Source organism: Solenopsis invicta, chromosome 7 (assembly GCF_016802725.1).
Source record: "Solenopsis invicta isolate M01_SB chromosome 7, UNIL_Sinv_3.0, whole genome shotgun sequence".
NCBI lineage: Eukaryota > Metazoa > Arthropoda > Insecta > Hymenoptera > Formicidae > Solenopsis > Solenopsis invicta.
The window spans coordinates 3,503,197-3,514,467 of NC_052670.1; the positions used below are offsets into that span (position 1 = coordinate 3,503,197).

The following is an 11,271-nucleotide window of genomic DNA, read 5'->3' on the forward strand; positions in this document are numbered from 1 at the left end:
TATTACCGTATGGCAGGTTGCACCTAAATAAATATTTACTCAAGCAATACATATTTTAGAAGTTGTGAAATTTTTTTATTGTATCGTATATGTACAAAATAGGTGTACAGACTACTTATCAATCGCACGTGTTTTTTTTTATACATGCATCACATATGCCTTAATAGCACATGATACTGACGTAAGAGCTTTTCTTTACCCAGTACACCTGTAACTCCCGTTTCTATTACCTTTCATCAAATGGAATGAATGTTGAGATGACATATTTTTTTTTCTTTTAATGCCAATATTTTTAGAGACGTAAGTAAAATTCTGGAATTAGGATTTTTGAGTGACTAATAATCCTTTCCCCATCTTGTACACACGAAAATAAATTATACTGGAGCCTTAGTTTCAAAATTCTTTACATGCAAACTATTTTAAAAAATCGTGTTTTAATGGTTAAGTTAAAATATACTTTCGCACCTCTTTGAGAGTTGTGTCGATATAAACACGATATCAGAAAAAAACTAAAAATGCAAAATTTGTCACAGTAGATCCATTCATGCTTTCCACAAATTTTATAGTAACAACAACTGGGCCAGAAATTATTCAATATAACGCTTTATTATGCCAAAACTATATATTTGTGTCATATAATTTTTAATAATTCATTAAAAAAAAAACATTTATTTTAACGTTTTTCTTCTTCAATCAATGACAAAATCTTATCAACAGAACAAATTCAATTATTAACTCAAGTAATGCAAATACTCTAATATAATAAGAGGTCACTTTTTGAAGACAGAGAAACTGTACTTATAAAGATCTTGCAAACATCTTTTCTTTAATGTCGCAATTTTTACATCATTAAATAAACATTATCTCGCAAAATATTCGAGTATGCACACTAGAAAGATGCACACTATGTCTGTACAACTAAGATTATATTGTAACGAAATTTTCTTTGAAAAAAAGCATAAAAAGATCAGTTAAAGCACACTTTATTTTTTTAAGTATAAAAAATTACCTTTTCATGAGCAAATTGATGAAATTATCTCAAATTACTTGAAAATTAAACATAATATTATATTTTGTCGGTCCAGTTGTGTTTTAGAAAGGTGAAAGGCAACCGTTTTGTCTCGTGTGGTAATCTGATGAAATGATACTAGATTCGCACAAACGCGGATGATAATGGACTTATGTAATATCTTAACTTAAGAGTTTGTTTTATTCCCATAATGTTAAGGCTCGAGTTTATTTTTTCTTGTTCTTGTTAGCCTGATTTTTGTATTTAGCTGCAGCTGCTAATTTAGCGTTCTTCTTCTTAGGTTCGTCGTCTTCATCGTCTTCATCTTCAGGATCCTACAAGAAATATAAAATGTAACCATACAATTCATTTTACAGATAAAATCATTGGTAATACTTCCATACCTAATAATGTTCAAACATTGCGTATTATAGTATGTAATTTAAAGAAATAAGTATAGGGAGGCTTTATACACAATGCATTTACGTTATATGTTCAATTTAGAGAAAAATCTAAGGAAATGAATATATAATTTCAAGTTTCATAATTAAATTAAAATTTCAATATCAATTGTTTAATCTATATGTTTATTTCAATAATTTTAATTTTTTTAAATGTTTTGCCTTTATCAGTAGAAATATTAATACATAATACTTAATTTTTTTAGGATTCAATAAACAATTCCAATTCATATGCATTATAGCAAAAAATGGAAAAAAAGGAAGCGTGATTAGTGAGGAATAAAATCAACTTTCTGCAAAATAAGATTTATTTTACAAAAATAAAACATGAAATATGAATGAGAACATAAGAAATACATTCATGAATTTTTGTAAGTAGTTTATGTCAACCTTTTTCCTTCCTTAAATTCTAATTTTTCAAAAGTATCTTAAAAGATAATGTTTCAAGTGAAATAGAAAATGTTCTTAGTGCATTATTGTAATATTCTTAAAAGACACACTATAGCGCAGTGTTTATTTTTGTCTTATTATTCTATTCTACATTCACGGCCGTACTCATTAAACACCGTTTTTTTTATCTCCTGATAAAAGCTTTCGCTTCTTTCGCGGTGCCTGAAATGGATATTTATAATATATACAATTTGATTCTAATACAAGGCTTTCCAAGATTTATAATTCCAAACATTGGCTTGACATGTATTAGCTTTCATGCTTATCACCTTCCATTTTCTTAATGGAGATAGAAAAAAGAAAGCAAGAGGCAGATACATTTTAAGTCACTGCCTAATTACAAATCTTGGACACCGTTCTAGTGTAACAAAGAAAATAAAGATAAACCAAATATATCATAATATATCGATATGATACATTAGTATAATCTATAATAAATTCTAACTTATAAATTATATTATTATTTTGAGATACATTTTGCATTCAAAAGATTTGTCATATTTTTAAAGATGTATTCTGCATAAGTACTAATAAATTAATGATTTATATCCTCATTCGTAATATTTAATTATTCTGTTAAATTTATTATGATAAAATTTCTTAGGTGATAAAATATGTGTTTCAACTATCTTTCGATGCATATTGTATGTATATCTATATAACGTATCACAATTCATACCTTCTCATCATCCTCATCATCAATGTTTTCTTCTTCCATTTCATCATCTATGTCATCAAATTCTTCAATGTGGGCACCTACAGTAAAAATTGTGAAAGAATCTTAGTATTTTTTCATAAAAAAAAACTATTTGGAAAAAAAGTTAATTATATCCATCTTCAAAAAAGTTCGTGGGTATAATGCAAAAGAAAATAATATGCATCATTCAAATATGTGTCAAAAGTAAAAAAAGATGAAAATATAATAAAACAAATGTATATTTATAACATATGTATAAAATAATTAAAACAAAATTTACTTATTTTCAATAATTAAAAAAATTTTTCTTTTATTCTTTTTAAGGCGTCTAATTTCAATTTTATCGCCTTTATTTACTAAATTTTACAAATATAAATTCATTGATATAAAAATACTAATTTTCAATCATTTAAAAAATATTCGAGATATTAAATTATCAATATGTATTTTCAACATTAATTTGTTAGAAAAAAAATACATACATATGAATTATTATTTATTGTTTATGTAGTATTTTGTATTGAGTTGTACACAGCACAAGTTGTTAATAAGATAAAATATATAGCATTAGCTCAGTACCAGAGCAGTATGTAAATTAACATAGATTCAAATTTTATCCCGCATACATGACAAAGAATTTATAGTAAACAAATATTCTGCTATATATAATAGGAACAAAATTAGAACAAGTTTCCAAAACATGAACCCAAGATACAAAGATAAATCAAACACAATTTTTTCAAATATTTATTATAAATTTACTAAACTGCACATTTAGAAATACATACCAAGGAGATTGTGTCCTACTATATGAACAGGCCCACTGCCCTTCACCAATGTGAACGTAACTGGAGGATCAGGAAAGCTAAGATCAAGAATAATCTGTGCCGTTTTTCCCATCTCCAGCAAGGCAATTGGAGTTTTGATGGGTCCCTTTAATCCCATCGCCTCGACCTGTAAGACATTGAGCTCTCCGGCTTTAGCCTCTGGTCCCAGAAGAGCCTGAAAAATTTACAAAAAATATTATGAAAAAAAAAATGTTTTCAATCATATGTACAATAATAATAATTACACATAATAAAAATTGAAATCTTTTAATATAATTTTTATTTGCAGATTTAAGTTGTTCAAAATTTAAACTCTGTGAGAGCAATTTATAATTTTTATAAAAATAAAAGATCAGGAAAATTATATATTTATATTTCTTATCATTTTCTATCTGCTTTTTATCTATTAAGTGCATTTTATCTAAAAGAATTTTATTCAACAAGTTTTTTGATGAATTTTGACCCTTTTAGGTTAGAAAAATAGCTTGACCGCAAAAGAAACAATTGTACATAAAAAAAATTACATTTCATATATAAAATAATGAACAGGAAAACGATTAGAAGATTTATATTTTCAGGACCTTTGAGCTTATTGTTAATTATAAGAATTGTGCAAAGCAAAGGAGAGGATGTGTTGTCAGGTATTATAATGTAAATTTTATTTTTCCTTACAAATTTAGTTAAAAAATAATGGTGAGTAGAACATGATAAACTATGTACATTTTTAAAAAATTACTCGCGATAAGCATCTTGATCATTATTTACTTCGTGATGTACACTGCAATTAAGAAATCGGTACGCTACGAATTTCTATCAATTTAATCTGTACACCGTGCTCCATGGAACGAATCGCGGATACTCGTCCATTCAAATCGACTCGGCCAACGAAATTTCCGTTATAATCTTTATTCCGCGACATAATAGAGCTCTATCTAAAGTAAGGTGGGGGGAAAAGGGCGAAGCCGTTGTGAAAAAAATGGCGCCAAGCATCAAACTGTACGTTGAAGAGTTTGTAATTATAACGGGAATACCAATCAATCGTCGTCGCAGCGCCATAAACGAGACTCTGGAAAGCGGAGCCTCGATCGACTACCTCGAAGGAATCGCAGTGGCTACTGCTGAACAACCTAGACGTAGAGACGCGACCGCGTTTCTGGAAAAGAAACCGGGACTACTGTCATCCCGGTTAGCTCTAAGTAGCAAGAGCGGAATCGCTGGCGATCGACGATTGAAGTTTCGCGCGCGAAACGTACTTCGGTGGCGACGGCGGTGGCGACGATATAAAGCACTATAAAGAAAGAAGTCGAGGTATCTCTGAATGACGCGGCATGAGAAAACCGAACGTCGCTGCGGCCGATAAATCCGCGATGGAAAAGCACGCCCTACCGGAGGTGGGCGAAGATGCTCGCGAGGACGACTATCACGCGCGAGCTTTTCTCGATTTCTCTCTCTTTCTCGATAATAGGAAAATCGCAGACAGGGAAATACTCCCGATAACGGCGACGTTCCTATTGTCTCACGCCAGAACTTGTGGCACTCACCATTTTTATAATGAGCTTCTGATCGGCGCCGATGTGCTGGGCCGCGCCGTCAGAGTCGTCGGAGTTCTTGTGTTCCGGGTCCCATACCTCGCTCGCGTTCGGCCCCTCGAGGGTGATTCCTGGACACACAGAAGTCACAAGGTCGTACTCGTGGCGAGAGTTGGCGAGAGCGACGCCGGCCGGCGGCCGGCGCGTGTACGGGAATATCCGCGCCGTACACGCCGGCCCCGAAGATACAATGGGGGTCGGCGCGAGTCGGCAATGGCCGAAGGCCCAGCCGGCGTCTCGGCCAGTGCATCCCCCTCGCGCTTAAATGGCCGACGGTACGTAAGTATCCGCGTGGGCCGCGAAATAGCGGGCCCACGGCGATCGCGGCATCGCGGCCGACCATATTTACCATATAAATACTCTTCTGCCATGGCGATCGGTCTGCTATCAGTGGATTCTCGTCAGCGTGATGCACAGAGTATGAGCCTGAGGGGACGGCGGTGGACGTGTGCGTGTCGTGCGCGGTGATGGAGTAAAGCCTCACACTCTCTCTCACGGTGACGCCGCGCGCGCAACGGTTGCTGTGTTACTGCGCGAGGGAACGGTCGCCGCGTGCCGGTCGTCGCACGAGCGCGTAGTAAATGAGTTTCGCGTACCACTGGCCTTGCGCGCCTACACTACGTTCTGTGCACCGATTGGTCGAGCGCGATCGCGCGGCGTTGCCGCCGCCGCCGCAACCGCCAACGGCACATCGAATGAGGTTATTTCTCTCCTGAATTCTCCGAAAATCTCTCATCCGAAGTCTGATCGTTTTTCCTTCGAAAAAAACCTCGGCTATTCAATCGTTTCTTGATTTCGTTATTTTTTTATGATACATCGACAGTTTCTTTAATTTCATACCTTTCAGGAAACGAACAATTTTTTGGACGAACAATCGATATTCAACAATGTAGCTTGAAATTTTAATATTATAAATTTTAATATTATATGAAATTCGATCTAAGGAATTTGCAATTCATTGCACACACAATTATTAATATTGTAATACATCAAGCATCTATTTTCGAGTTAATTCTATTATCGCTATGTAATTAATAATTTCACGTGGATGTAGGTATTGAGCAAGGTTGATTTCTAAACAATGACTGTAATATTACAGTCATTGTTTAGAATCGACCTTGCTCAATACCTACATCCACGTGAAATTATTAATTACATAGCGATAATAGAATTAACTCGAAAATAGATGCTTGATGTATTACAATATTAATAATACCTAAAAATATAGGTCTCACCATCTTCAATTAGCTTGAGTAACTGCTTAATAACAGCTAACTGCAAAATTTAAAATTAATCGTATTAGTTTGCTTTCCCTTACCAATTTCTGCAAATTATGATTTACTTTTATGTAAAATATAATAATTCAGTAATTTTTTAATTAGCCAGGATCAATTTTAACTTCTGCAGTTGGCAATTATAGGAATTTAATTGGTATTCAGGTTGAACGGAATTGGTGAGCTCAACGACTACAAAATTATTTTACGTTAAAAATCATTCGTATTTCAGAACGCACGTTTTTCAGGCAGCACTTATTGTTAAAGTGCGGACGCGGCAACGTCGCGTCCTCTGATTGGCCGGGGGTCGGCTCTAGCGGCGACTGCATGTAACTATTATCGTCGGCGCATTGGTCGCGCACACAGACGCAATAAATAGCAGACGCAACACGTGAACGAGTTTCGCTCGCGAGAATCCCGCGATAAATGTCATGCCGAGCGGCCGTCTGACAATTTCACGTCGCGCTCGCGCCAGCTGATGCCGGACGATCCCGAGATTCGCGTGTCGCTCTGAACGCTCTCTGCTGTCTGTGAGGAATCGTGGCCGTTCGCTCTTCGGTAACGACGACGACGACGACGACAACGTGCCCCTGTCAGAATGCGTGTCGACACGTGCATTCTGCTGCTCTATCTGCCGCTCGCGATTTTCGGCGGCGCCGAAAAAAACGAGAGTTCCTTCGTGGCAACGCACGAGTGGCAGACAGTGAAAAAGGGTTAGTATCCGACCGGGATCGTGCTAGTCCGATCGTGGGACTACTTTACACGCCGAGGTCAATCTTTTTACTCGATCCACCACGTCAGTCAAATCCGTCGTGTGTGCGTGCGCGACCAATGCGGCCTTTTTCGCGGTAAGCCGTGTAAGACTGCGTCTGTTTCCAAAGGGAAACGCGTCTTTTGTAATGCGGGATTTTCGAAGATCACTCAGGGTTGTTTTAAATAACGAAACAGCGAGAGAAACGTAGTCGCCTCCGGATCCGAGTGCCTCCAGTGACGTATACGTTCGGATTGGATTACGTGGGCCAAGAACGATTGATCTCGCGAAATTGAAATCGTTCTAGATTGTACTATAATGATTTTTTTCTGTTAAATAAACATTAAATTTTTTTTAATTAAAATTTTTTTAATATGCATGAATATTAAAATTTGCTCATAAATATTTCCCAGAGAAAACCCTAAGAACTTTTGGATGAATAATTAATGTTCATAGAAATGCTTGTGTCTTTTAATAAAATATGAATAAATAGACAAGTTGTATAAATAAAATAAATTTTGTTATATCAATGCATCTCAATACAAAAGTTAGACATAGAGTTGAAATATTTGATTAAATTTATAAATCTGATAAGTAGATTAATAAAGATTAATTTATCAGGAACCCCTATTCCTAAGGGACTTCATGTAAGACATAATTTTGGAACTGGAGTAACAGAGGCCAAATTGATGGATGACACGGAGGAAGACGATGAGAATGCAAACCAATCAAATTCCAAATCATTGACGCTGCATCCGGACAAATCGGTCTTAGAAAATGAAGAGCCAGATCCTGTAAAAATAAAGAAGGTTTTAAAGAGGGAATCTTTAAAATTTCCTATTGATGAGCTGAAAGCAAGATTGAAGAAGCTTAAGCAAGATGAAGCGGAAGATGTATCAGATGTAATTATTTTTTTCTCCCTTAATTTTTTACATTTAAGAACATTTTTGTACGTTACATTTGTTTTACTGCAAATAAAATAGATCATCACATTGTATATGACAATTGCAATTGCATTAAAAATTTTGCTTACTCATAACATATTGCATCATCTCAATTATAGATCTTTATTATGTTAATATATAATTATTTATTGAAATATAAATTATATTTTTATTACAAATTTTGAATTAAACTTTGAATTTTGAATTAGTGAATATTTAATGTCTTTATGTATTTTTTCCTTTTTTTGTTCTAGGATGAAGAAATTCAACCAAAAAGTGAGAAGCGTTTCAAACGTTTTTACGAAACTTTAAAAGAAGAACTTAATGCTCTTAAAGTCAATGTTACGAGCGATTCGGAATTATTAAAGAAGTTTTTCCAGAAATTCCAAACTTATAAAAGTAGTGTCACTACTGGAACGTTAACCAGTATAGAGATTGAAGAAGTATTGGACATTTTGAACAATTTGGAATACCTTCTTCATCAAATAGATAATGCTAAAATATTTTCAGACATGGATGGGTAAGTAAAAATAAATACAATTTTTTGATCTTAGAGACAACAGTTTACCAATATTTTAACTAATGTAACTTATTATCATAGACTGACTAAGATCATATCGCCATGTCTCAATGGAACTAACAATGAAATTAAATCGGAAGCGTTACGTCTTCTCGGAGCAGCTGCCCAATCAAATCCGAAAGTGCAAGCTAAGGCATTAGAAAATGATTTTATCCAAAAAGTATTACACGTCTTGTCTACAAATAATAAAATTGAAGTAAAATCTAGATGTCTCTTCGCTCTAAGTGCCTTAATACGCCAGTTTCCTGCTGCTCAGAAAGCTTGGATCGATCATGGCGGTTTGCAGTTACTTGGGAAAATTATGTATGATGATCAATTACAAATACAAATGAAAGCAATGAAACTAATTAACGATCTAACGATCGAAAGACGGAACTTGGAAGATATTTACGATGCTGAGCAGCGTCAACAGAAAATGAGGGAGTATGCTATCACGGATTTCGAACAAAGATTACTGAGGCACGATTATTGTAAACTCTTAAGTAACTTGATGGTCAAGTGTTTCAAAGAAAAGTTAACTGGCCAATTTAGCATAGAAAATAACGATTTTCTTGAAGTAGTTTCAGACAGCATGATCACGGTCTCTCCCATTTGTAAAACTGAATTTAAGAACATTAAGCTCCTACTTTTACCCGTGATAGATAATCTCTTACACTTTTATCAAAATCCTAATATTAAACTCACTGTGGATGAAACTGACGTTTTAAAGAGTTTAATATTATTGATCGAGAGATTAAAAATTTCTATTTTTGATGCACCTCATGATGAACTATGAATATATTTTGAGTTAATATCTAAGATAATTGAAAAAAAAATATATACGAAAGTATATAGAAGACTAAATTCCAGTCTTATGTTAATAAATACACAATTGTGTGCAATAGCATAGAGCTAATTCAATATGCATTTATTATATTCAATGTAAAAAATTTTGTGAAAAAAGAAAATTAATTATTGTCTCATAATAATCATTGCAATAATTTTGAAAAAGAAAATATATATTTGCGAATGAATGGCTAGCTACAATTTACAGATTTTAAAGAAAATCTGTTTATAAAAAAAATTAATATTTTGTTATTCTCTCCAAACGTCATTATATTCCTACTGTAAATAGCTCATCATATTTACATTAGATTGATCAATGGAACAAGGTATTCGTCTCTTGTATTCAAAGTATGAAATACTAGTCATTAGATATCAATTAAATTTTAATTCATTATTTAAATGGCATAGTAATGTTTTTATTAGTTTTTTTTGTATTGTAAAAATTTCCTTTCGATTGGCCTATCAATTAAATGTAAACGCTCGACCATTTTCTCAAGAGACGGGAACTTTTGATATTTGATTTAATCATGTAGTTCAATTAATATTTTATGTGTACACCTCACAATTAGATTGAGGGACAACTACAAAAAAAATATCATTTGAAAAATAAAGTGACTGAAATATATGTGTACATAATATGTAAGACTTTAGTTGTCTGGCTGTCAACATAGTGAATACGAAAAACTGTTGTTTTTTCTGTTTTAGAAATAATTATTTAATAAATTATTTTGTACCGATTATGTGCTACATCTTATTGCCCGAAAATTTCTCCCATACAGCATATATATATATATATATATATATAAAATATAATATAAAAAAAGGAAAATATGAAAAATCGTAGAATAGTATATTTTATTTACAAATCATGGCGAATTAAAGATTACATAGATATGAACAGTTTCATTTATATAACTGTATAATACATAGAAAATATTTTTGTAAAAGATGTTTATTTTATAACCAGTTTTCCCCCAACTAGGGTCTCTATTTACAGGTGTAGGAAAGAGCACTCCTGTATCATGCATTACGAATGAAATAATACCTTGTTTTCACCTGTTAAGTACAAGGATTGCGTTATTTTATGCAATTCATAAAGTATGAACATTGCGCATGATACACGAGGCTACATCAAGAGAATATTACAACAGCTAAATTCTTTCCGGAAGTTCCACTCGTCTTTACAAATTGAAAATTTAACAAGGTCTATATCTCATAGGTATATTTATCTAAATTTTATCTGAGTCATATACCTAAATATCTAACAGAATAAGAAGCTCGATCTCTGACAAAGATACACGATAGGTATCTTTTATTGATATACTTGACGCGGTACATTACTAGGTCTTTTCATATATTTTAATGAAAATATATTATCATCGTACAATTTTTCTTTTATGTCGATAAAGATGCAAATATATTAGGCATACTCTGCATTTTTCTCGACGTTTCCTTTGTGCCGTAAATATTTGCATCAAAATGTCAGAATATATGATGAATGTCTAATATCAATTAGTAAAATGTAAAGACGTAGCTATAAGGAACATAATTAAACTTCATCCGGTTTACATTAGATCTTAGTGACCAAAACGCAATGTATGTTTCTATGCGATTTTACAAAGTCTTATTAAATACGTTAAAAAGTTTGCTATATCTAAACTTTTAAAGTTTATAAAATTTATTTAAGAATAAGAAGAAACGAGAGAATTTGTATGTTACTTTGTTACAATTAAGTTGCAATGTGAATGGAAAGGAACTTTTTTAGCTATTATAATTTTTTCTGTATAGTCTCACGTAAAACGTCAAGTTATTAATGATAGAACAACTGTTGTGTACCTACTGTTGTGTATTTGCATACAATTGA

At 33.1% G+C, this 11,271-nt stretch overlaps 2 protein-coding genes across 4 annotated transcripts; one reads left to right on the top strand and one right to left on the bottom strand.

Annotated features, from left to right (window-relative positions):
- Positions 1–53: 53 nt before the first annotated feature.
- Positions 54–5,638, bottom strand: LOC105199924 (nucleoplasmin-like protein). 2 transcript variants are annotated; one of them, XM_011167249.3, is made up of 5 exons: positions 5,383–5,638; positions 4,986–5,104; positions 3,406–3,619; positions 2,600–2,676; positions 54–1,344 (listed from the first exon to the last, which is right to left on the bottom strand). In XM_011167249.3, the coding sequence occupies exons 1-5, from the start codon at positions 5,402–5,404 to the stop codon at positions 1,237–1,239; spliced, it is 540 nt and encodes a 179-aa protein (XP_011165551.1). In that variant the 5' UTR covers positions 5,405–5,638; the 3' UTR covers positions 54–1,236. The 2 variants fall into 2 exon arrangements, with proteins under 2 accessions (XP_011165551.1, XP_011165552.1); XM_011167250.3 differs by lacking the exon at positions 54–1,344 and adding an exon at positions 1,761–2,082.
- Positions 5,639–6,639: 1,001 nt separating this feature from the next.
- On the top strand, positions 6,640–10,732 carry LOC105193678 (nucleotide exchange factor Sil1). Of its 2 annotated transcripts, none has more exons than XM_011158222.3 (4): positions 6,640–7,020; positions 7,680–7,960; positions 8,257–8,522; positions 8,604–10,732. In XM_011158222.3, the coding sequence occupies exons 1-4, from the start codon at positions 6,906–6,908 to the stop codon at positions 9,355–9,357; spliced, it is 1,416 nt and encodes a 471-aa protein (XP_011156524.1). In that variant the 5' UTR covers positions 6,640–6,905; the 3' UTR covers positions 9,358–10,732. The 2 variants fall into 2 exon arrangements, with proteins under 2 accessions (XP_011156524.1, XP_025986211.1); XM_026130426.2 differs by lacking the exon at positions 6,640–7,020 and adding an exon at positions 7,180–7,368.
- Positions 10,733–11,271: the final 539 nt, after the last annotated feature.

Excerpts from the sequence above, each read along its gene's own strand:
- LOC105199924 (XM_011167249.3), bottom strand. The coding sequence starts at position 5,404 with ATGGCAGAAGAGTATTTATATG. Across the intron at positions 2,677-3,405 it reads AGTAGGACACAATCTCCTTG|GTGCCCACATTGAAGAATTT; the intron begins GTATGTATTTCT and ends TTTTTACTGTAG. Across the intron at positions 1,345-2,599 it reads ATGATGAGGATGATGAGAAG|GATCCTGAAGATGAAGACGA; the intron begins GTATGAATTGTG and ends TATTTCTTGTAG.
- LOC105193678 (XM_011158222.3), top strand. The coding sequence starts at position 6,906 with ATGCGTGTCGACACGTGCATTCTGCTGCTCTATCTGCCGCTCGCGATT. Across the intron at positions 7,961-8,256 it reads AAGCGGAAGATGTATCAGAT|GATGAAGAAATTCAACCAAA; the intron begins GTAATTATTTTT and ends TTTTTGTTCTAG. Across the intron at positions 8,523-8,603 it reads ATATTTTCAGACATGGATGG|ACTGACTAAGATCATATCGC; the intron begins GTAAGTAAAAAT and ends TTATTATCATAG.